We start from the raw sequence: 27,088 nt of genomic DNA, 5'->3' as shown, positions 1-27,088 counted from the left end.
AAATATTATGTATAGCACAAAAAAGTAGTACAGACTTTTAAATCTAAATGTTGTGTAAAAATATACAAAATGTGGACTCAATCAGATGAATCATATTTATTTTAGAATGGTATTAGTGAGAAATTTCTTAGGCGGAGAGGCCATTTTGGCACATTTATCCATAAATGTCACCAAACTGTGCCAAATATGTTTTTTACATCAATACTGGGGGTTTGGTAAAGTTACGAGGTCATGTAGCAGCTGGACCCGCCGGCGGGTCCGTAGGGTTCAAGGGGTTAAACTAAAAAACAAGTTTAAAAAAGTGGATCTTTTGTTGTTTCTTAAAAGTGTCTATACAAACTTTCTTTTGGGTTTTCGTGGGGAAAGGGGTTCAAAGGGGTTCAAAGCTGTTTCAAAGAGTCCTGCACCTCCTTGCTGTGATTGCAGCTCATTTATTACAACATGGAACTATCAAAATGCCAGGTTTTCCTAGGTCACCATTTCTGAAAATTTTCACTCTTAGTTGATATAAATAATGTCAAAGTTTATTTATCACAACAATTTGTCACAGAGAATTCTGCAACACTACAGGTTATCTTTCTAGAGTGAGGGAATTAGGGGGTTGGTAATGCATTTAAAGAGACCAGTTTATCATAAGTTTTTCATTTGAAATCTTGTTATTCTTCATAAGTTTAAGTTGTATTAATACATTTTTTTCTGCATCCCCTTGTTCATTGTTCCCTTTAATTGTGTTTTTATACAGGCCACTGTATTAACATTAGCCTAACATTTGCTATGACCTGGCACAGAAAAAGAATCCACTGATTTATCATTATGATCATTGTTATTACCGGTATTTACAGAACTAATCTGTGCCTTTGTCATTTCTGTGGAAATTGTTAGAGAAGCCTAAAATACGCAAGACATAAATACTTACATGGACAGAATACTGAATGTTATTGGACAGGATGAAGGGTTTAGCACACTCTGACCATGAGCTGTGATCTCTTGAAACATACACTGAGAGGAGGAGCTTCAAAGCAGATCCTGGATCTCTTATCTCCTGCTCTAAAAACCCTGTGTCAATGCACACCTTTTTCTGTGGATTTAGAATTGGTAACTTTTAGGGGCATCCACTCAAATGTCCATCCTTGATGGTAAAGAGGACCACACTCTAAACTATGTTCAAAAGTTTAGTAAAGCATGCAGCCTACTTTTTGTATAAATATTCTGTACTTGATGCATCATTCAAACCTCACTAGTGACATCTGCTGTTGGACAGAGGCTGTAAAAGAGTTCATACTTCAACTATTAAAACAGGGCAGTGTTTGCAAATGAGAATATTTTTTCCAAACCCATGCATTATTTCTTTTCCATTTTCAAAGCAAAACGCTGCTAATATGCTGATGTTTGCGGTAATAGTTTTCTCCAATGATTTCTGTAATGCACTGATTTGATTAGAAAGATGCGCTGTAAGCTTTGTGTTTGACCGAAGAGTCAAACAGCACTAGTAAAGTCACTATTTATATCATGGCCTCATATAAGAGACCTGTATCTGTACTTGTTCTGTCAGATCTCAGTGCTGCATTTGATACAGTTGATCTTAAGATTTTTTTTAAAAAGACTTAAACATTTAATTTGAATTAAGGAGTCAGCTCTAGGATGCTTAGATTCTATTTCTCTGACACAATTCAGTTTGTCGATGTTAATGATGAATTCTCTTCAAGCTCGAGGGTTACCTGTGGAGTACCACAGAGATCAGTGCTAGGGCCAATGCTCTTTACTACAGTGAGGAAAATAAGTATTTAAACATCCTGCTATTTTATAGCTAAAAATCGTTTTTTTGATTTTTTTTTTTTTTTTTTAGATTATGTCTCTCACAGTGGACCTGCACCTACGATGGACAATATCAGACCCTTTCATGATTTCTCAGTGAGAGAACTTGCAAAATAGCAGCGTCTTCAAATAATTATTCTCCTTACTGTATATATATGCTCCTAATTAGTGGAATTATTAGACAACATGGGATTCATTTCCACTTTTATGCTGATCATACTTAGATATATCTGTCTATAAATCCAGATGAAGCTAACCCATTAAATATTTTAAAGGCATGTCTTGAAGATATAAAAATCTGGATGACTATTAACTTTCTGGTCCTGAATGCAGACAAAACAGAATCTATTTGGCTTTGAACCAGAGTCTTTGAAAAAAAAGGCTGATTAGTCAGTCACTTCATTAGGATGGGATTAAATTGATCACAGAAAATAAAGTTGTTGTTTTTTTTATCAAGACCTGTCATTTAAATCCAAAATCAAAGAGGTTTCTAGAATTTCCTTCTTTGCATCTGCTTTCATCAATATTGCAAAAATTAGAAATATCCTGTCCAGGGTTGAAGCTGAGAAACTAGTCCATGCGCTTGTTTCCTCAAGGCTGGACTAATGTAATTCTTTACTATCAGGAAGTCCACAAACTATAGATAAAACCCTTCAGCTGAACCAAAATGCTGCAGCCAGAGTTCTGATGAAAATTAAAAATAGAGATCATAACTCTCTCTCTCTCAAAAATCCTCTTTTTAACCAATCTGACTGTATGATCTGGTTGAATTGTCTCTTTAAAGTGGGTTGAGATGACACGTGTTGTGAATTGGTGCTATATAAATAAACGTAAGTAAATTTATTTGAATTACTATATGTAGAGATCATGCTCAATGGCGCAGTGGGTTCTGGGTTTGATTCCCGGCCTGGGGTCTTTCTGCATGGAGTTAGCATGTTCTCCCTGAGCATGCGTGGGTTCTCTCCGGGTACCCGGCTTCCTCCCACAGTCCAAACAAATGACTGTTAGGTTAATAGGCTTCTCTACAGTCCCCTTAGGTGTGAGTGTGTGTGTGAATAGTTGTTTGTCCTGTTTGTCTCTGTGTTGCCCTGCGATGGACTGGCGACCTGTCCAGGGTGTACCCTCTTGCCCATTGACTGCTGGAGATAGGCACCAGCACCCCTCGTGACCCCAGGTGGGATAAGCGTGCTAGAAAATAGATGGATGGATGTATCATCATTATAATAATTATATTACCAATGATCACAATCACGTGTAGATAACTACAACATTTAGTTTGTTCTAGTGTAGAGCTTTCCCACAAGCTCTAAGTGGATGCCGATGCATTGTTAACCTTTAATCTGAGTATAATAATACATCCAATGGCCAAATTTGTGTTCACAAAAAAGAAAATTCATATTGGTTTCCCATCACTCACATCACAATCAGCACTTCAAACAACAGCCACTCTATGTGAAAATCTAGGGGAGGACAGAATAAAAAATAAAATAATGGTAGTCTCTGCAAATTTTTTCTTGAAAATATAAAAAGAGGAGCGTAGTTTGGCTAGTCAAAATTTCTTAATCGCTCTAACAGTGCATCTGACTACTCTAGCTGTAAAGGTAGGTAGGTAAAAGGTTTGTTTAGTTCAACAGAAAGACAGCCTCTGAACAGGATGAGTGCAGTGTGCCGACAAGTTAGCTGGTATCTGATCAATATAAAGTCTTTTTATTTTTTTTATTCAAACCTGGGAATTTTTCTTATCATGATAGAAAATTAGTCTAGGCAATGGAAAAAAATTTAAGTAAATGTCAAGGAAATAACAGTTCACAAGAAAAACCTACCAGGAAGCAAAACGTGGCTGACAGTTGACTATTAAATATTAGTGCACAAAACAAGGCAATTATAAACCCGTTATAGTTGCCTCAAGACAGGTCTCTTTCTGTTTCTTAACAGCCCAGCTAAAATACAGCATCTGCAAAGCTATACAGGCAGACATAGATAGATAGATAGATAGATAGATAGATAGATAGATAGATAGATAGATAGATAGATAGATAGATAGATAGATAGATAGATAGATAGATAGATAGATAGATAGATAGATAGATAGATAGATAGATAGATAGATAGATAGATAGATAGATAGATAGATAGATAGATAGATAGATAGATAGATAGATAGATAGATAGATAGATAGATAGATAGATAGATAGATAGATAGATAGATAGATAGATAGATAGATAGATAGATAGATAGATAGATAGATAGATAGATAGATAGATAGATAGATAGATAGATAGATAGATAGATAGATAGATAGATAGATAGATAGATAGATAGATAGATAGATAGATAGATAGATATGCATGTCAGGAAATGTGTTTAAGTGCATGTGTGTGAACAGTTTGTGAAAGGGGGAGTGGCTTCTGGCAGAGTGTTCCCTTCTGTCTTTCAGTCTTTTTTACTAGGCTGAAAAACAGTCCATTGACACAAGACGCATGCGCCTGGAGACTTAAATCCTGAATCACTGCACCAGAAAAACATGGATTTGCTGGAGGCAATACTCACCTTGCTGGGTGCAACAGTTCTTGTCTATTACGGAGGAAAGTTTGTGCTCTTTAGTCGGATGTTTTTTCCTAAATGGTGTTTTCCTCTGTCAAAAACTTTCTTCACCTCTATGGGAGAATGGGCAGGTGAGAAAGTTTTCCCCACATTATGACAAGTATGTCTTGTATATCTGAATGCAATTACATAGATTAATGAGCAGTGTGGTGCATGTGAGTCTGAATATGATCATCAAAGCACTGTGTTTGAGGTCACCCAGGATTGTGAGGTTGGTAGCAAAATATTTGCAGCAAGAGGCCCATTAGGGCTTGTTTATACCTTTCACTTTCATGCAGGACGGTACTTGTGCAATGTCGAAAGTTGAGATGCATGTCCTGACTCTGCTTCAACAGTCTTTTTATAAATTCCTGAATAGCAGCTTTTCACGTTTGCATAAATCAATTTCTAACAAAGGATTTTATTGTAGTTTGCAAATATGTTGTATTACCTAGCTTAAACATGTAACCTAAAAAGTTCCTGTAATTTCACATTTACTGAGCAAAAAAATATCATTATAACTGAGTCATTTTATCACTCAGCCCTCAATTACCATTGAAATCCCTCTGCTGATCCTAGAGCAGCTGAACAAAATTGAGTGATTTACTTTGGCAGCTTCTGAAGTGTTTATTCAGATTCCCACAGAGCATGAGGAAGCCTTGACACAGAATGCTGGGATTATATGCCTTCCTAAAGAACAATATCATTCCATTCGAGCACAGAGAAAAATATCCAGGACAGTATGTTCTAAACTGCACATACAGTACCTCTGTAATCATCCCTATCCTGACAACTTATATATGTAAGCAGAATATAAATTGCATTTCGTGGTCATTCTGGATTTTAACTTTATGCTAACTCAGGCGCATGTCTTGCAAACTTTCTGTGTTTTTTTTTTTTTCTTTTTAAATTTTTACGGCACTAGTGGCTCGTTTTTCTGACAGTAGGCGGACAGGAAAGGGGGTGTGAGAGAGAGGGCGAGAAATGCGGCAAAGGATATATATATATATATATATATATATATGCTACTCTGCATGGGCCTGAACCCCTTCAGCTAAAAAATCAACAAGACTGGCTGCGGTTACCAAATCAGGCACAAGGCCACCATCAGTCACCTCCTCTACATGGATGACATCAAGCTGTACGCTAAGAATGAGCAAGATATCGACTTACTGATCCATGCCACCCGGATCTACCGCACAGACATTGTGCGAGATTATACACACTTCCCTAATCATTCCAACTACAGCAGGGTGGTCAGATGGTGACTAAGAGAGGGAAGGCATCCTTCACTGAGGTGGTCTAACTCCCAGAAGGAACAATAGCAGACATTGAGGACATTTACAAGTACCTCAGAATCCCACAATCAGATGGCAACCTCAAAGAAGTGACAAGGAAAGCAGCTACAGCAAAATACCTCCAATGAGTGAGGCAGGTCCTAAGAAGCCAGCTCAATAGAAAGAATAAGTCTCGGTAAATAAATAGCTATGCTCTACCAGTAATCAGATACCCTGCAGGAATAATAAGCTGGCCAAACGATGAGATACAGGCCACAGATGTTAAGACAAGAAACTCCTAACCATGCACAGAGGGTACCACCCCAAATCCAGCAACCTGAGACTGTAGGCTAGCTGTAAGGAAGGAGCCCAAGGACTAATGAGCGTGAGAGCCATTATTCAGGATGAAACATTCAAGATCATAAGTATTTCAAGGAAAAGGCTCCAACAGATGACATGCTCAGTGAATGTCTAAGACAATGGGGAACAGAGGATGAGGTGTTAGAGGTTCCATCGTGGGAGGATAAATACTGATCATGGTTGCACAGGGGCAGGCCTTGAGTACTAGAGCAATAGAGGCCCAGATCTACCACACCAGACAAGACCCCAGCAGCAGACTGTGCAAAGAGGATCCTGAGACAATCCAGCACATAACTGCAGGGTGTAAGATGCTGGCAGGGAAAGCTTACATAGAGCGCCATAACCAAGTGGTGGCAATAGTGTACAGGAACACCTGTGCAGAGAATGGGCTGGAAACCCCAAGATTAAGGTGAGAAACACCTCCAAGGATGGAAGAAAATGAGTAAGCCAAGATCCTGTAGGACTTCCAGATACAGACGGACCGATTGGTAATGGCAAACAAACTGGACATTGTGGTGGTGGACAAAAAGCCTCGGCCATTGTAGTTGACATAGCAACACCAAGTGACTGCAACATCAGGAAAAAGGAACATGAGAAACTAGAGAAATACCAGGGGCTCAGAGAAGAGCTGGAGAAAACCTGGAAGGTCAAGGCATCAGTGGTGACCGTGGTCATTTGGGCACTTTGGGCAATCAGCTGACAAGAAAGCTGGAATCCCAGCAGAAAATACCCCTATGTCATTCAGGGTTTAAATCCAAGCACTGAAAGGAAATCGGCCTCTTTCCCGCGGTTTCATCGCCTGCGAGTAGAGGCCCATATTTCATGTGAAATGCTAAAGAAAGCGATCTGAAAGCAGCTTTCGTTTTCCTGCGTCAAAAGTCACGGATCGCAGTGTCCCATCGTGCATAGTGCCCGCTGAACTGGGTGAGACGGGATCTCCGAAGCTAAACGCTGTGTGGATTTTCCCTCTTTTGGGAGGACCTCGCTACTGAAATCACGGCCTGTAGGGGGACACCCTTGCTTTCGATAGCTGTAGGTAACCATCCTTGAATATTGAAAGCCTATCAAGTTCCTCTGCTGTAGCATCAGACTGATCTAAAATTCTTCACAGTGGTCTATCCTGATTTCTTTTGTTGTTGTTGTTTTTTTGTTTGTTTTTTAGCTGTTTTATTGCAGTATGTTGTACACATACTCCTCTTTTGAACCGGCAAAACTGTATGTTGAGGTGTTGAAGGAAAGTATTTGGTTTTATTTTAGGTTTCAGGCATGCTTCAAGTGATTTAAGTTCTGATAACATCAGTTTACTCTATTATAAACCTGTCATCTGCATGAGTATGTTTTAATTGTTGGAGAGAATGACATTTACTGACTGGGTTTAATGACAGTAACATGTAGGGAGAAAAAAGTAAATCAGAAACGTAATCTTTGCCATCAAACAGATTTTCAATCATCCTCTGAAAAAAAAAAAAAACGTTATTTTACCTTACTGAGGGTGTTACCATCATACAAACAAAGACAATGAGTTAAGGGAAATAGATTAAATGAAACTTTGGCAGAATCTGCTGCATAGAAGTTAAGCAGTGACCTTGTGTAAAACAAAGTCTATAGAAACAAAAAAATACATTATTTTATTATTTCATTACATGTACTGTGTGCAACACATGGAAATGTATTAATCTATATATGTTTTGCATTTTATGATGCAAAACATATATATGTGTAACTTTGGTTTTGTAGTTCTTTTCCGAAAGGCGCATGTCAATTTGACAAGTATCCTCCTTTTTTTAATAGGTTTTGTATTTTCAGGTTATCTTGGGGGGATTTTAGATTTAAATATTCTAAGAAAGAGATGAGTTTTGAAACATAGGGTATTAGCCTTGCAAAAACGAAATGGATCTATATTAATTAGCTTTTCTTTCAGTATTTTCCCAACCAAGTTACTATCATGTTTTTCTTTTCACAAATATTTGAATGATAACCATCCATCCATTCATTCATCATTTTCCGCTTATCCGGGGTCAGGTCGCGGGGGTAGCAGCTTCAGTAGGGAGGCCCAGATGTCCTTCTCCACAGCCACTTGGGCCAACTCCTCTGAGGGAATCCCCAGGTGCTCCCAAGTTAGCCGAGAAACATAGTACCTCCAGCATGTGCTGGGTCTCCCCCTGGGCCTCTCAATGGGACGTGCCTGAAACACTTAACCAGGGAGACGACCTGGAGGTAGAGCTGGGCGATATGGCGATATATATATCGTGAGGACGAGAGAAACATGTCTATCGTGACCTTTCTCCTCTATTTTTTCTATCGTGATAAACTTTTTTATTATTATTATTACTGCTAATATACATTTTAATATAATTTGTTAATATAACATTTTGCGTTTTTGCTATGCAAACTCTAAGTGTATATAACGAAAAAAAAAGAGAATAAAAAGATAATGTGTAGAGAACGTGGTTTTGCGACACTACACCGCTTTACGTCACACGGCTTCACACCATACGTTTGCGTCATTACTGACGGAGAGAGCCCGCGAAATTTCTTTCTGGCTTGAAAAAAAATGAATGATGGACACCCAAGAAGATGTTACCACAGCAGCGGTTACAGAGTCCGAAACGGTTGCCAGGTCACAGACACAACAAACACCACTTTTGCCCAAAAGGGGAGGCAGTTCGGTTGTTTGGTTATATTTCGGATTTCAGCCATCTGATAAAGAACAAACGCAGCCGATATGTAAACTGTGCAGCAAAGCCGTTCCAGCGGCTGATGCAAATACTTCCGGCCTCTTTTACCACCTGAAGAAAAATCATGAACAAGAACACGGGAAACTACAACCACTCCGATCAAAACAAACAAGGGATGAAAATACAGGAAGCACTGGAAAGAAATTCTCACAGCCGAAGCTTAAGGAAGCATTCGCCCAAGGATCACAATATGAGAAGACGTCTCAGCGACACAAGCAGATCACAGGTGCTATTTCACGCTATATCTGTAAAGGCATGGCCCCAGTTTACATAGTCGAGAAAGACAGCTTTCGGGACCTCGTCCGTACACTCGATCCCAGATATGTGATGCCTAGTCGAAAACATTTCAGTAAAGTGGAGCTGCCTGGCTTATATGCTAGTTGTCGGGCTGAAGTGGAGAGAGAGGTACGCAGTGGTGTGACGCATTATGCGTTGACTACGGACATGTGGATGAGTAGAGCAACACAGCCTTATATGAGTCTCACCATCCATTTCATCAAGGACTGGACCCTCCTAGTGGAAAACAAGGTAAGTGAAAGACAAGAGAAAAACCTGGCCTTGGAATTTTATAAAATGTCAATAACAAACAAATATTAAATGATTAATTACTGCAGCGCAATAGCCAAGATTCTATACTGTTCACTGTCATGGCCGCAAATTGCATAACTGGTGTTCTTGGTTTGGGGTTGGGATTCTCATATTAGGAAACAAGATGATGGGTAAAAAATAGGCGATGAAAGATTTTTTTCAACCCTGTCCATCTGACGGACTATGAAAACATAAAATGCAACATCAGTTGTGGTATATCGTGATATATATCGTTATCGTGATATAAAATAATCCATATCGTGATATAGTTTTTTTTCCATATCGCCCAGCCCTACCTGGAGGCATCCTAATCAGATGCCTGAGCCACCTTAACTGGCTCCTCTCGATGTGGAGGAGCAGCGGCTCTACTCTGAGTCCTCCCCGGATGACTGAGCTCCTCAACCTATCTGTGAGGGAGAGCCCAGACACACTACGGAGAAAACTAATTTCAGCCGCTTATATCCGGGATCTTGTTCTTTCGGTCATGACCCAAAGCTCATGACCATAGATGAGAGTAGGAACGTATATCGACCGGTAAATCCAGAGCTTTGCTTTTTGACTCAGCTCTCTCTTTACCACAACAGACCGGTGCATTGCACGCTTCACAGCAGAATCCGCACCAATCCGCCTATTGTTGTCCCGCTCCATCTTCCCCTCATTCGTGAACAAGACTCCAAGAAACTTAAACTCCTCCACTAGGGGCAGTACATCCTCCCCAACCTGGAGAAGGCACTCTACCCTTTTCCTGCTCAAGATCACCGGTCATACAGAGACTTGAGAACCCTTATCAAAGGGCTCAGTACCCCATTCTCCCAGAGTAACCCCACAGGACCCCCCAGAGGGACATGGTGGAATGCCTGCTCCAGATGTACAAAACACAAGAAGACTGGTTGAGCAAAATCCGACGCACCTCCATGATCCTCCTGAGGGTGTACAGCTGATTGAGCGTTCCATGGCCAGGACAAAAACCACACTGCTCCTCCTGATTTTAAGATTCGACTATCTGATGGACACTCCTTTCCAGAACCCTGGAATGGAATTTACCAGAGAGGCTTGTGAGTGTGATTCCTCTGTAGTTGGAAAACACCCCTTCGGTCCCCTTTTTTTAATAGAGGGACCACCACCCCAGTCTGCCAATCCAGGGGAACTGCCCTTGATGTCCACGCAATGTTGCAGAGTTAACCAACACATCCCCACAACATCCAGAGCCTTATGGTACTCAGGGCGAATCTCATCCACTCTGGGGCCTTGCCACCGATAAGCTTTTTAACGACCTCAGTGACCTTAGCACCAGAGATGGGAGAACCCGACCTGGAGCCCCAAGGCTCTGCTTCCTCAATGGAATATGTGTTGGTAGGATTAAGTAGGTCTTTGAAGTACTCCGCCCAGCGACATACGACATCCCGAGTGGAGGTCAGCAGCACACCACCCCACTATAAATAGTGTTGGTACTGCACTGCTTCCCCCTCCTGAGACGCTGGATTGTGGACCAGAATTGCTTCAAAGCCATACGGAAGTCTTTCTCCATGTCCTCTCCTAACTCTTCCCACACCCAGGTTTTTGCCTTAGCAACAACCCGAGCCACTTTGACTGCACTCATCTGCTGCTTCTGGAGTCCCACAGGTCAATAAAGCCCCATAGGACTCCTTCTTCAGCTTGACAGCTTCCCTCACCGCTGGCCTACCAGGTCTGACCGGTGACAGGTGCAGCCTTATTTTTGGAGATAACAGCATATTAGCAAAGGTGTCTCATGCCAACTATCAGTTATGATAAGGTAATTATTTTACCTGGTTTAGCAGTTATATAATTTGAATAACCTGCAGTCATGTAATTTACCATTAACCCCCAATTTAGATATATTCTAAAGTCAAGTCAGATGTTGCCTGACAGCTAAAGCTTGGATCAAACTAGATCATGAATTGGGGTTTTATCCCACAAAAAACAATACCCATTGACCAAAACCCAACATGCTTGCAGTGGTTCAGTCAAGGTCCAGAACCAGACCTGTTAAATGATGTAAAAAGGACAAAAAGGTTATTTTCTCCAGTTTGCAATTGAATTATCCAATAATGTAAAGAAAGTTGGCAAAAATACACCCGTAGTAATGTGAGATACCGATAAGAATTTTAATTATTGCTACAGTACCAGTGGCCAAAAAAAAAAAAATAAATTAGCTAACTAATCAAAACAACAACAAATACTGTTTTTCAAATTAATAATGATGATAATAATGATAATATATTTGAATGACCCGTGTGGAAAAGCTTGAGGTGTGTTTTTAGAACTGATTCAGGATACCTACTTTTTTTTACATTTGGATAATTACTCTTTAGCTTAGAAAAAGAGCAAAAATATAAAAATAACAATTTAAAAGTACTTATAGTCATTAAAAGTTATTTTACAATACAATCAAAGTATAAAAAGTTATTTATGAACAGCTCCAAAAAGCAATCTAAACAACATTTTACACAAGTTGATTTAGTTTGGATGAAGGGTAGAAGTACTGTAGGCATTTTAAAACAAGCGGTTTCTGGCTGTTCTCATCATTTTTTTTTATCAACTGAGGAACATGGTGTTTTAGCACAGTGTGTAAGAACAAAATGGACTGGGGTGAAAACAAATACAAAAGCAGGCAGCCCTGAGATCCATCTGACACAACGCAGGAGGATGTTTACAGACAGCACTCCTGGCATTGCAAATGTAAGCTGCAGCAGACAGAAACAGCTGATTGAAGCTGAATGTTCTGTTCCTCCTCTTTCAGTCATTACTGGTGCTTCAGAAGGTGTTGGGAGAGCTTATGCATTTGCAGTAAGTGAAATGATAAGTTGTATCTGAAATTCCAATTAAAAGATGTTTACCTTTGATTTTATGACCCTTCACAAATTTTTGAATGTGGACATTTTCTTACTGATTAACTGTCCCAAACTGTACTACCTCTCAGCTTGCCGAGAGAGGAATGAATGTTGTTATCATGAGTCGGACCAAAGCAACGCTGGACCAGGTGGCAAAGGAAATAGGTATGAAGTAAACGTGTTTTATGGCTGCAAAATATCAACTAATGTCTTATTAATCATGTGTAAAGGTTCCTATTTTCCAGAGTGATGTCAAAGTTTTAAATGTCACAGGTGAAAAAACAGGACGGACAGTGAAGGTGGTTGTGGCAGACTTCAGCAAGGAGAATACCTTTGCAACTATAGAGGAAGAGATAAAAGACCTTAATGTTGGGGTTTTAGGTTCGACCTTTATATTCCCTTTGTTTATATGTAAAGCACAAGTTGCTATATTACAAACAAAATATACATAAAGACATTTCTATTTTCTAAACATTAACTTTTTTTCTCCCCAAACCCAGTAAACAACATTGGGGTGCTCCCCAACATCATCCCCTCCAGGTTTCTGGAATCGGAGGAGCTGGACAAGGTCAGTGGAAGGCCACATGCTTCTGCATACTATACGTCCATGAGGATTTTTCTGAACTAACACTATACCCTCCTAACTTTAACATTCATGTACAGATTTAAAGGCATAGGCTTGGTTTTTGCACTAATCCAATTTACAACAACTAAAACTAAACCTAAACAGTTAATTTGTATCCAGGTGAATAATATGTCTCTTTTGATAATTCAATTAAAAAAGTGAAACAATGATTTATAATATTATTCAATTCAATTCAGCTCAGAGTATTTATACAGTGCCAATTCACAACACATATCATCTCAGGGCACTTAACGAGACAGATCAACAAGATCACACAGCCAGGTTGGCTCATAGTTTTCTTTCTAAGGAAAACCAGCTGATTGCATCGACTCATTGACTCGAAAGCAATTCCTCACACCAACATGCTTGTAGTGACAGTGGAGAGGAAAAAACCCTTAACAGGAAGAAACCTCCAGCAGAACAAGGCTCATTGGGAGCAGCTATCTGCCGAGGCCGACTGGGGTTCAAGGAGACAGAAGCAGACATACAGAAAGAAGGAGAGATACAAAAGGCAACTGTCAACCAGCTCCACAGGCAGCCCCTTCCAGGAAACACACAGCCAGGCAGACAAGCTCAGAGCCAGCTCCCAGAGGATGAAAGAGAGTGCATCAAGTTAGTCATAGTCAGAGAAACAGGACTACACTGAAAAACAGGCCAAGCTCCAACATCTATAACCAAAGGTGCTTATGGCTGCAGCACAGCTAATATTTCTCTCCAGGATGGTGCCACAGCCAAACAATAACAGACGAGGAAAAGCTACTATGAGAAAAAGCAGAGACAGCATAACATTAGAGATTGAACTAACAAATACTGCAGAATGGGAGAATAGAGATAGAATGTAACAGAATGATGAAATGGGGGTCCCTATGTCCTCCAGAAGTCTAAGCCTATAGCAGCATAACTATAGAGATAGCTCAGGATAACCTGAGCCACTCTAACTATAAGCTTTGTCAAAAAGGAAAGTTTTAAGCCTTCCCTTAAAAGTAGACAGGGTGTCTGCCTCATGGACTAAAACTGGATGTTGGTTCCACAGGAGAGGAGCCTGATAACTAAAAGATCTGCCTCCTGTTCTACTTTTAGAAAATCTAGGCCCCAATATTAGAATATGAAATTATGGTAAATACAAAAAAAAAATATGCAGAAATGTCAATATAAGAACAGATCTCAAGAACAGTTTCTTCCCCCAAGCCATTGCCCCCCCTCAACTCCGACCTGCACTGTCGGTCACTTTACACCTGTTTTGCACTATACCCCCCCCCCCCCCCCACAATCTGTGCCAGTACTGTTTACATTTCCTTTTCACTGTTTACATTTCCTTTTTATATATTTATATATATTTTTTTTAACTGTGTACATTTCCTTTTCCTTTTAATATATTAATATATTTTTAATTGTATTTTTTTATTTCACCGTAGCTGATATGGAAGTCCCAAATCTCATTGTATCCGTTGCAGAATATAATGACAATAAAGGCTTTTTGACTTTTGACTATACTCTAATGCATGACCAGTGCATCAGCTTGTGTTTCAAGTTGGGATTCAAGTTGCTTCTAATAAAAGCCTTCAGCTCCTCTGCATTGTTGTGTCTCTCATGAGTCTCATGGTGATGCCCTATAACTTATCGGTAAGGAGAATTCTGTGCAAATCCAACGCAATGATACTGCTCTCAGTAAAGAATAGGCTGGTTATTTTATCACAGGAAGCAGCTCTGCCTTGGTTCATTTAGCACAGCTGCTGATTGTGCTAAGCTCCTCATACTAATTGTTCACCCATCTGAGCAAGAAAAACTGCTTTTTGGAAACATAACTTCCAACAAACATTATGAAAATTGTTTATGACCTAAAAATTATATTTTTAAAAACTGTTGAAGGATGTATAGAAATAATGCATTATTCCCCCCCCCACCCCCCATGTGATATACAACCCTAGCAATATGGCTATTTATTATTGATACCACTGTTTTAAAGCTGCACCTCAGGTTGGAAGCTATGACACACTCCGTTTCAAAATACAATCTAAAACTGTTGATTTCAGAATTAATTGTTCTAAAAGTGAAGTTTCAACTCATTTAATGCAAATTGAGTGTTTTTGTGTGTTTTCAGGCGATAACTAACGTGATAAACTGCAATGTGAAAACTTTGTGCAAGGTAAGAATGCTTTGGACACAAAAGCCTGTGACTTTTACCTTATTGCAATAATCCTCAGAGCCTAATCATACACTCTCATTTCCTGTCTTTAGATGTGCAAAATAATCCTCCCAGGCATGGAGAACAGGTCTCCTATCCATGTTTTCTTCATTAGATGTAATGTTTAACAGAGTTATGATATAAAATGCTGTTCAGAGTTATCCAGTTTCCCGCTAATCTGTATGCAGTTGTTTATTTTATCCATTCATTTGGGCTCTGCAGGAGAAAAGGGGTGATTATCAACATTGCTTCAGGAATTGCTTCTTTCCCCTGCCCGCTGTATACCCTCTATGCTGCATCAAAGGTAAAATTGTTCATCAAAATAACATGTCTTCTAATTGGATCATTCACAATACTTGCAATTGATTTGGGGTTATGCAGATCTTTGTGGAAAGATTTTCTCAAGGTCTTCAAGCAGAGTACAAGGACAGAGGGATCCTCATACAGGTACTCTCTTTCTCCAAGACTTAGAATAACAATTAATCAGAAAGTATTTGCTCTGATTCCCAAAAACCCTTTTTTTAGGCAGTTGCTCCATTTGGGATCTCTACTCGGATGGCACATTTCCAGAAAGCCAACATTGTTACTCTGCTGCCAGAAGACTTTGTACAAAAATCCCTGCAGTACCTCACAGCCGGAGAAAAAACCCATGGCAGCCTCTGTCACACAATCCTGGTAAAACCACAAATTACTCATGATACCAAATTAAAATTCTCTGTAAAAGCCGCTTGAACTTTTCCCATTTTGCCACATGCAACCAGAGTCTTCTGGTTGCATGTGGCAAAGTCTATGTATGCCAGATGCCAGAGTCTATGTATTTTATATGGATTTTTTTGTGTTAGGTAAAAGTAAGAAGTCTGTATTTGCAAAATTAGAATAATTGTTTATATTTGTATACACTCTTCCATGTATAAAAAGAATCTGAAAATCTCACAAAGTTGTTTAGAACATTTTTACATGGAAACTTCTAAATAATTTGTCTCCAAAAAGCCACTTTGTAAGTAAACATTTATCCAATGCATTTCTGAGCATAAATCCGGCTGATCTCTGTTGGCCTCAAATGTTTATTGGAGAACATTAGAGAACAAACAGGATCAAGAGCCAAACATAACACAGCAGAACGGTCAGACAAAATGTTGGTCAGATGATACAACTATCAGCCACATAGAATTAAAAAGAGAAATGTGAAAACATTATAAAGGAGGTGGATAAGAAAAATGCTATGGTTACACAGGAAGAGCTATAGAAATCCCTGAACCAGGTTGGAAAATCTGGTGATAATGTTTCCTTTCCCCGAATTCCACAAGTCCTCCAGTTATGGAACAGAGGCACAATGAAAGCCATTGTACATAACAGAAAACCTTTTTTACAAAGCTTGTTAGACATCTTGTAGGTGATGCACACGACAAACATTTGGAAAATGCTGTTCAGATATGACCAGAAATAAACATTTTGGCCATCATGTGAAATTTAATATGTGTGCAACTCCAAATAAAATAAGAATGTGCTGAAATCTTTAAGCTAGGTGGAACAAGCCCATAAAGACTTTAATTTGCAGGCAGATACTCAAAAATTATACCCAAGTAAGACTAATACTATGTGAAAATGTTTTTTTACTCAAGTAAGAGTAAAATGTAACAATCCAAGAAATTGTTCAAGACAAAAAAAATATTTTGTTAAACAGCTACTCAATTACTCAGTATCTAATCATAACATCCAATGTTTGAAAATATTTAATAAAAAAAATCAACATATATCTAGTTTATGTCATGGTCTTGGTTCTGCTATTCTTTTCTTTGCTCCTTGTTTTCTAGATTTATTGGCCTAATTCCAGTTTTGTTGTATTTCTAGATTTATATTAGTTCTCATGTTTTTCTGTTGTCCTCTTTTGCACTCTTGTGTGTGTGTTCCTTTCCCCTTGGCTCCCTCGTTGTCTCCTCTCACACCTGTTCCTTGTCTGCTCGTTAGCCCTCCCTTTGTCTCTCTCTCCTATATATGCTCCCTCTGCTCTCACTCTTTGTTGGTTCCTTGTCTTTGCTGTCCTCCCATGCTGTTGTCCACGTTCCTCGTCTCTCCCTGGCTCCTCGTGTTTGGTTTCCCCCAGATGTCTCCATAGTTCTGGTTTGCTTTGATTATTAGTTGGATTTTTTGCATTCCTGCCTTTGTTGCTGTTTTTGCCCCATTAAACTCCCAAGAAATCTCCTCAGCCTCTCTGCCTCTGCATTTGGGTCCTCTACCACAACCAAACCCTAACAGTTTATGTGCAAATTCGGATGTTTTAAAGACTATAATGACAATTATATAACAATTAAAACAGGTGATTGTCAGCAAAAAAAAACATTCTAATTTAGAAAAAACACTTCTAACCATTTTTACTAGTGCTGTCAATCGATTAAATTTTTTAATCGCGATTAATCGCATCAATGCCTGAGTTAACTCGCGATTAATCGCATTTTAATCGCACATTTTTTTTCCTGATTGAAAATCATTTAAATACTCTGGATGACATACAAAAAAATACATACAGGCTAGGTTTGTGCCAATGTTCTTTTTTTAAAATGAAAACAGGTCACAGATACTGATTTATGCCATAGAAACATATGGCAAGAAGATGGGGAGGCATGTAGCAAAAAATAACAAATATGTAGCCAAAAAAAAGGCCCTGAAAACAGGCTGATGTAAAAGACAGTCTTTACAGTTAATACAGTCTTTTGAACAAAGACAAGCATTTTACCCTACTGCTATAAAATTTAGTAGAATTAACATTAGATGTTAATTAACCAAGGTAATAATGAACAATTTTCAATCAATACATCAAAATCAATAGACCAACATCACTAGATGAAGGTAGTCTATGCTCTCTAGAAAGTTACTTTTCAGCCTCTTAACAAAAATGAGAACACACACACACCCACTCACCCACTCACCCACACACAGACACACCCACACACACACACACACACACACACACACACACACACACACACACACACACACACGATACCGACAAGAGTGCCGTAGCAGATTCCATTTCACCTCAGTAATCTGTTTTCTCAGCGTATTTCAGGTTGCTACTAGTTACCAGACACTCAACTTGTTTGTTGGTGGTGGGGCTTAAAGAAAAGGCACTAGCGCCACCCAGTGTATGAGCGTCTTTTTTCCTTGAGGAGCTCCGCTCTGGAAGCCTATGAGAAATGCATAGACTGGGGGAAAATAGCCCCGCCTTCCCGCAGGCTGCAGCGGGATGCACTTGGAAAATTGTACCATAAAACCACATAGCGTTAATCTCGCGTTAAAAAAATTATCGCCGTTAAAATGGCCTCGCGTTAACGCGTTAATAACGCGATAATTTTGACAGCACTAATTTTTACATATTTAAAATGTTTGAAACCAGAGACTTCAGTGACAATATTTACTCCTTACGGTATATTAACATGAGCTCCTAATGTCATGGTGGGTTCAAGTAAGCCCATTTCACATAAACATTAAATATTTGTCTTTTTCACACTGGAGGGAGTAGGCAAAGATTGTACATTAAATATCACAATTCAGGTAAGAGTATATGATATGTTATAAAGATATTATTCAAGTAAAAGTAACAAGTATGGAGCAGGTAAACTACTCCTAAAATAATATATTTTTTTTGTCAAAAAGTTACTCTGTTTCTTTTTTTTTTTTTTTTTTTTTTTTTTTTTTTTTTTACAAATAATTAGAGAAACACATGAATCATTTTCATTCCTCTTCACAGTTATGCGTTACCTATTAAAATCCCAGGGGTTTTGTGATAGAAATGTCCTGAAAAAGTGTTTGTACAAGGTGCTGGCAGACTAAGTGGTCCTAACAGATTTGTTTGTGTTGTTCATTTAGGGTTGGCTGCTGCACTCTATTCCATTTAAGGTTCTCCATTCCGAGTATGTGCTGCAAAAGTTACAGAACTACATCGAAAAGAAAATAGAACAGGAAGAAAATGGTTCTACATGAAAATAGACACATGGAAGTGGTAGGTAGAAATAGGAAACCATGAAGATTGTAAATCCATCTTTTTTTTTATTTTGGCTTTCTAGTGGCTTTTATTCATCAGTAGAGGAAGAGAAAGGAGGTTGGATAGAGATGGGGGCGGGGGGTGGGTGGGGGCGGGGGGGTGGGTGGGTGGGGGGGTGTTTAGCAAAGGTCTCTTGGTCTGGATTTGAAACGATGGTGGCTGCATTGAGGACTGAGACCTTTGAGCGTGGCACCACGTTCTCTACTTTACTCCCATGCTGTTTTAGTTATGGAACAGGTGGATGTTGTGAACATGAAATAAGTGAATATAATGATCTCTGTTAGTTTTATTTTGAAATAACTCAAATGTGCCATACTTATGTGCAGCTATACTGTTTCATAGAACAAATGTTTTGGAATTTCTGTTTTGAATCCTGTTTTTTATCATTCTTCTACTATGTAGCATTTTAAGCACACATATGCCAGTTTAATGTATGACGCACAAGCTGTAGGATATGACATAGTATATAACCCATCACCCACTGGCTCATTTTGAGTGTTTAGAGTAACAATGCATGAAATATGCAAATATTGATATTAGTACATGATACTTATGCCATACCATTTTTTAACCTTGTTGAATAAAGTTCTTTAAAATAAAATGACAACATATTTATCTCTTATTCACTTTTTCTTTATATGTGGATATAAAGTGATTCAAATCTGCTTAAAGAATAATGTTTCATTCGGTTGGTGCTGTCTTATTAATGAAAAAAAAAGTTAAAAAAAATTCATTTTCTAGCAGAGAAAAAAAAATCATAACACCGACAAATAAGAGAGCAAGGTGTTTTCTCTAAGATCTTTAAACCCACAATATTTGATAAACTTTTCAATGAGAGAAAAAAGAAGCTGAAGATAAACATAATATAATTAATGAATGTCAGCAGGGCTGGACTAGGTCTAAGTATAATCCAGGCTTTTTTGGTAGCCCACCATGATTTGTTATATGTTATGGGAAGATACTCAGCATATCAGAGGAATAATGAATAAGAAGTGCACATGAGATGGTTACAGAAATGAATGTATAGAGGAAGAAATTATTCAAGCCTAAAGGCTAAATATTGAGTAACTGATCATCTCACTTGATTTGCTGTTTAGACAAATATTGAATCAACAAACAAGAAATTGTGGACTAATCCTGGTATTGTAAAAACTAAAATAGAACATGTACAAAACTAACTGTCTAAAGCAGCAACATGGAACTGGTATTTATAGGAGTTAATACATATTTGCTACTGCATATGTACTTGATCTCCAAATGGCTTAGCAGAAAATTATATTTAAACAATCTTTTGTTCAGTAAAAATGTATAATTTCAACATATATGTAGGCCTGTGTATCAGGTGCATTTAATTCAACTAAGGGTAGCACAATAAATGAAAAACTATTACTCAGGTGAATTTTATCAAGTGTATTTTTGTTCATATAAACCTATATGCCAAGTTAACATTATGTTGTGAGTTACAAATTTGACTAAATTATATATATATATTTCTGCTTCAGCTTTTAAGCACAGCATCCCTATCTAGTAAGCAGTATGTTTATAACAGGAAAATATCTTCTTCAGAGACAAATAACTTTTGTCAAGACTCAGAACAGAAGGACCCAGTATTCAGGCAAGATAGACTGCAAGATAGCTGCAGTAGCAGCGTCTGAGGCAGGAAACTCTGGAGAGAGGACACACAGGTTAGTCACCACGAAACCTGGCGCAGGATGCTATGAACACGTGATTCACTAACCTGGTTTCTACTTCAGTCCGTGCCCAGAGAAAAAGGTAGGAACTGGTTAGGTTCAGGAAATCAGAAACACCAAGGTATTAAAAAAAACACTCTCACCACAGGCTGGAGAGAATAATCTGTCCTGATGACTGGATGCAAGCAAATTTAATAGAGGCAGGAGCAGTTGGATCAGGTGAGCAGTGATGAGAAAGAGTTAGACAGGTGAATGGAATGAGTAATTAAGCCAGTCATCAGTGCCAAGATCATGAAAATCGTCTAATTTCTTCTGTTAGTTCTGCCAGTGCAAACATTTTCTGTTTCTTCTTACCAGGCTGGTTAGTAGCTGTTCTGTTCTTCCTAGGTTGTCCCTGCTGGATCCCGTCTTTTTCTTCCTGCATTAGCCTACCTCTCCTTCCTGCTACTCCATTCCCACATGTGGGGCTGCTCTTGTGTTTTTGCAATTTGTTAGGAAATATCAAGGGGCAGTATAAGGTGATCTCTCTAAATCTGGTCACCTCAAGTTTGATCAATCAGCAGTGAGGGGAAGGGTGTACCAAGTAGGTTTAGGCTTTTAAAATAATAAATGGGGCATGTTTCATTTATCACCATAAGCCCACCAGGCATATGCCGTTTGCCCAATGGCCAGTCCCGGCCTGAAAATCAGTATGGCTCAATAATGATAATTAATGCTGCAGCTAGTGTCACATCGAAACCAGAATTTGAACCTTTACAGTAGCAGCAAATTTGAAACACTTGGAAAAAAACTGATAAAAAGGGGAATATAAACCAGGAAGAGGTTTAACTAGGAGGGGTCTGTTGGTGGGATCTCTGAGATTCTCTAGGAGGAGCGCTGTGCTGGATTTTAAATTATCTGCAGTGAAGTTTGAGCTAATTCCTATGATTCAGGTGGAAGGAGATGGAGGACCTGAGAGCTGAAGTGTTTGCAAATCCTGGTGGGGGGTGAACAGGTGGGTTTAGGGATCCAAAGTTATTGAACAATGGAGAGGAGCAGGTGAGGTTCTTTGTTTTCCAAGGAAAGGAAGACGCCAAGCAAACACAGACCTGGATCTCCAGGAGATGTTCCTCCTGGGAGGAGTCAAAGCAGGTAAGCATGCATCTGTCGAGTAACAGTTTGGAACAAGAGAGGAGGCCTAGTAACCAATGAAAATATGATCTGTCTTTTTGGGGAAATTATCTCTTAAATGTTCCTCCTTGGTGAACTCTTTAGGTGCACCTGAACTTCTCAACATGTCTGGATCCACTCTGAGGAGAACAGGTGAGAGGCAACACTGATAAGCATCTGAATTCAACCTCAGAGATACAACAGCTGGAATAATCACTGACTTAAAAAACCCTTTGATTCTCTTTATCATAAATTTAAGAGTAGCTTTGAAATGATTTAATGCTATTTGAAGAATTTTAATAGAGTGTTTTTAGGGGAGAGTGTAATTTTACTGTATGAGTTTGAATTTTACTTATTTTATTCTGTCTTATTACATATTTTATTTTGCCCTATTGTACTATTGTATTTTATTTTTCTCTCTTCTGTAAATAAGGTGCACGGCAAGAAAAGGATTTCCTGCAAGTAACTCTGATTCTGATTAAGAGGGGCTCTGTGCAATTGGAGGAAGACATGGTAGAAGAAAGCTTAAAAAAACTGTGAGAATAAATTGTACAAAAAAATATTGAAAAGTTTAATTCAGTTACACATTTAAAAGTTAAGCTTAAAATAAAGAGGTACTTTTTGAAATTAAGGAGACTTTAGTTGTTTTTTTTTTTTATTTCAGTTGACTTTTCTTTGTTCTGAAAAGATTGGTCAGATGTAGGCGTGAAAAGTTTGTTTTAAATCAAAGAGGGGCCCACCAAGACATTTACAGAACCACTGCCAATAAGAATATGATGTGGTCAGTGGAGTGGAAATGAACCAGAGTCTGGCAATAATAAGACAACAAACATTTCTCAAAGTCATGGTTTTTCTCGTATCATCCATTAATTTTTAGGAAAACACTATGATGATAATTAATATCTTCATATTGTTACATCAATCAGTAATAATGAAGATGCAATGCAGGCTCCTGGCCCTACTGACTTGAACATAGGTCTTCTGCTGGAGGTGCTCCCTCTGGTGCATCTGATGTCAGGAATGGCCTGAAGAAGAGCTGGCAGACGAATCACTTTCAAATGAGCTGCAAGAAATGAAAAGGGGAGAAGTTACATCTTCATATTACAGTATTGTAACGGCCAATTAATAACACAAGTTGCACCAAAATACAAAATAATAAAAAAAAATCTCTTGAACCTGTGCCCGGTGTGTATTTATACACAAAGTTTAAATAAATACCTAAATTGGAGGGTTAAGCCTTCTCAGTACATGGCTAACTTATAACCATTGAGAGACTTCTGGAGCTGTCTTATTAAACCTGAACTGTTCATAGAAGTTTAAAATCTTGCACTTACACTTTAGATCTACACACTTAAGACTAAAATTCTACCCTTGAAATCCATAGTGAATATGCTCCTGTTTGATTTTCATATTCTCTCCTTTAGCCTGGCCCTCCTGTTTTTCTCAGAGGGTGAAATGTTCCTGTACAGACATGCCCTATAACAAACTGCAGTAGTTCCTGCGAAGACTTTTAAATGTTTTGTTATTTTTATGACATGTCTTTGGGCACATTGATGTCTGGTTTTAGGTTGTACTTTCTTGTGCACAGACCTGGGCATGGTGGCAGTTATTCTGAATGTCTCCTCCTGTAGCCTATTGTATTCATGGTGGAAATTAAAAATTATTCTCAGACCTTTTAAGTGCCTCTACCAGGCTAAGAAGCAGCTACAATAATCTCTCTTAAGATCTCAGGCAGGTCTTTGCTTTAACCAAAGTGTTCCCTATGGAGGCAAGTTTCAACAAACCCACTTAACCTAATGTCTGACATATAGGCAGGAAAAAACTTCTTCACAATGGTGAGTAAGAACGCTCTAATGACGTGCACTTATATAAATTCCATAGGTGTAATCTCAGCCACTGGGACTAAATTTTAGACTCTCCGACATATACCTAGTGAGAGCATATATAATGTATTAGTTGTTTGTGTGTTTTACAGAAAATAGTAAAAGTATTTCCTTTTGATCTTATTTATCTTGTTTTTATTTATTTCCTTTGCATTGTTAGAATTTACAATAAATATTTATATATTTAAATGTGTTGAAAAGCACAAAGACTCTGAGTGTGTGTTTTAAGTTTAATTATATAAAAGACATCCTATTATCAGAAAGAACATGAATGATTTATGAATAAGGTGTTGCAGCTGACCTTAACATATTCACCTTGCAAATAACCATGGGACCCATCGTCAAAGACAGCATACCTCATTTCCAGCTGGACCAGAATGGTAACAAAACAGGAAGACACTGCTTGGACAGGTTCTTCATGCTGCTGCAAATGATGCAATAAAACTATAGAGACGTCCTTCGTTAGCTGGTAGGAGAGGTTGACAAGCCTGTTTGTGCTGCTGGGGTGTCTGAACAAAAAAAAAAGCCAAAAATCATATGAGAGCAGCATGTTTAGACAGCCGTGATGTGCGATCCTCCCCCATTAGAGATAGAGCAGGGAAGGGGAGAAGAAAGGGAGATGGTCAGAGTGACCCCAAGCTTAGATCATCCACGCCTGAACTGACCGTTTCAGGCTAAAACTAAATGTCAGCCACTGAAAGGTGGATAGTCGTTATTTGTTCTTCATGACCTTTAATCAGATGGTATTAAACTGTAACAATCGATCACTCAGACAGAGAAATCAAACCAACGAATGGGCAGATGAGGCTTCAAATTATGAATACAACATTCTCTAATATAACATGTCAGCTTTGAAAATTTTATTTTTTAGAAATTCCTAAAATGTTAACTTTAAGTTGATGATATGTAGAGGGAATTTAATCTTTATATATTTTGTGTTCTGTTTTTACATTATAACACAAATAAATGTGTTATATACAACAAATGTTTACATGCTGTTGACCACTGGTCTGTTGTAAAGCAGCTTAAAATGTATTTATGCTTCTTAAAATGCTAAATGACTAATGTATTTTAACTGAACTTTATTTGTTTCAGTTGCATTTACTTTATAAAAAATAAAATCCTTAGTTTACAATACGGCATCATGAGAATAACTCCATCTTCTACTGCTTGTCAATCAGAGTCCTGGGGGATTGGGGCCCATTTCCAGCACAGAACTAAAGTGTTTTGGTCCTTTTGGCTTTTTTTAACCACACAGACATTGACTAGACACAAAAAGCCTAAAATATCAGAGGGGAGTATACCTCTCTGATCTATGCCTATTTAATCCTAAAAACCATGCAAGTTTATCATCTTCAGATTTGGTTAACAATCTTAGGAGATGGTGACTTAGTGTTTGTCTAACACAATGGATTTCTTTTAATGTTTTTTTTTTTTTTTTTTTTTTTTTTTACAGCATTTTAGTCAGTAGAGTAGGCATCCCCAAAGTCGGAAATCGATGGCCGCCTGATTAGCGCTTTCTATGCGCTAATGGAACGGAGGTCTTCAACAGGGGGTCCGCGACCCCTAGTGGGTCCATGGAGGTACTGCATGGGGGTCGCGAAAGTTTTGGTTGATTAGAACTTTCATTTTTTTATATTCCCCCTGCAATTTTTTCCACTAATTTAAATGACTTGAAATCCACATTAACATGAATTCAACAAACTGTAGTAAACAGATAAATGGAGGCAGAAGATGTCTTTCAGTCATCAATGCACACATTCAGTGACACACAGAGTACTTTCAAGCTGGACACCGTTTCATTCACAACACCTGTCCCATCAACCAGGAATCAAACTCAGAAATACTTAAATAATCAAATTTACTTTTGTTACACTACTCCATATGTAATAAAGTGACTATAGGACCTGCTGGATATAACACAATTTCATACAATATATATAATTAGGGGGTCCCCGCTCCATCTTGCCTGGAAAACGTTGAAGACCCCTGCTTTAGCACATCTGATTCTGATGATTGCAGTTCAGCAAAAGCCTATTAATCAACTATCAATGTAAATCAGCTGTGCAGGACCAGGGAAACCTTTAAAACCTGCAGAACAGTGACCCTTGAGGACCGACTTTGGGGGTGCCTGGTATAATGCAACAAAATGAACTCTGTGCATTTAACCCATCCCCTTGGGGAGTAGTGGGCTGCCATCTTGCAGCGCCCGGGGAGCAGTGAGGGGGGTTAAGGGCACTTAACCACTAGGTGGTTATGGGATTGCGGGGGTTAAGGGTCTTGCTCAGGGACCCATAGTGGTAGTCCATGGGGTTGGGGCTTTAACTCAGAACCTCAGGATTCCTGGGTGACATGCCCTAACCACTAGGCCCAAAGCAGGCATTAGCACAAAGGGTCTTGCCTAAGGAGCCACACAGGCAGCTCATTCCCCCAGCTGGGATACGTTTGCAGGACGGGTGACTTACCACTTGAACGAGCTGGTCAGCTTTTAGATGCTCAGTTATAGCCTGACAAAATACTTCTCAAAACAAGAGTCTGTATTTATTCCTTTTGCACTGTTGAGCTAAAAAAAAACAAACAAACAAACAAACAAAACAAAAACACTTGCATCTAGAGCTAATTCTGGATTTTGAAATTCAAATATGAACATCTAAGTGATTGAGCTACAATTAGCCAGACTGGCTCACAGCTTCAGCTGAATTTGATTTATTTCAATACAGCGTTGGAGCTCAGAAATGAAAGCCACACATTAAAGATATTGGTTGTTCTTTGCAATTATTATAGTCGGTTGATATCTGTAAAACTTGCATCTTTCAAAAGTTTCATCTCAGGCTTAACCAAGTATGTCAAAAAGGTCAAATTTAGTCATTTTATTATAAAATGTCCTCTAGTATTTTCCGAGACCTAATTTAAAAGAGGAGCTCACCAGAGGTTTTTATTCTATTTAAATTTATGGAAAATTTCACATTTTTAAATTGACCCGAAACCTTTCCCATCTTCTTATCAAGAAAATGCTAATTCTGACATTTTTATTCTGCAGTTATCACTACTGGCCAATTTATTTCATTTTTTTCCCCCCTCAGGGTGAAACTGACCTCTATAAATGTCTTTACTGTGACGGTCCATTTGCTTTGCATTCTGGTATCTAGTTTACTATTTGGTCTCCAATGTCATTATGTAGATTCTAGTATCACTAGTGTCTTTGTTGTATTGTACACCTTGATTTCCAGGTATTGATCTAGTTAAATTCACATTTCATCATTAAAGGCATTTTATAATCATATTACATTTTATTTAG

General features: G+C 38.6%; 2 protein-coding genes across 2 annotated transcripts in view; one reads left to right on the top strand and one right to left on the bottom strand.

The window, feature by feature from the left end:
• LOC119781127 overlaps positions 1-24,359 on the bottom strand; it is a 49,834-nt gene extending 25,475 nt beyond the window's left edge. Inside the window, exons 1-2 of the mRNA XM_038281511.1 lie at positions 24,106-24,359; positions 22,874-22,970 (exon numbers count right to left, since the gene is read on the bottom strand). Coding sequence (XP_038137439.1) covers positions 22,874-22,970; positions 24,106-24,340 — 332 coding nt within the window. The 5' untranslated portion in view covers positions 24,341-24,359. The remainder of the gene's footprint in view (positions 1-22,873; positions 22,971-24,105) is intronic.
• Positions 4,256-19,137, top strand: hsd17b3 (hydroxysteroid (17-beta) dehydrogenase 3). The gene is made up of 11 exons (XM_038281445.1): positions 4,256-4,492; positions 12,125-12,171; positions 12,305-12,380; positions 12,489-12,596; positions 12,716-12,783; positions 14,942-14,986; positions 15,079-15,113; positions 15,248-15,329; positions 15,407-15,472; positions 15,551-15,700; positions 18,893-19,137. Exons 1-11 carry the CDS (start codon positions 4,342-4,344, stop codon positions 19,004-19,006), a joined length of 942 nt encoding a protein of 313 aa, XP_038137373.1. The 5' UTR covers positions 4,256-4,341; the 3' UTR covers positions 19,007-19,137.
• Positions 24,360-27,088: the final 2,729 nt, after the last annotated feature.

Source organism: Cyprinodon tularosa, unplaced genomic scaffold, assembly GCF_016077235.1.
Source record: "Cyprinodon tularosa strain WSP-4 unplaced genomic scaffold, ASM1607723v1 ctg171, whole genome shotgun sequence".
Lineage (NCBI taxonomy): Eukaryota > Metazoa > Chordata > Actinopteri > Cyprinodontiformes > Cyprinodontidae > Cyprinodon > Cyprinodon tularosa.
This window is presented reverse-complemented; position numbering and strand designations above follow the sequence as displayed.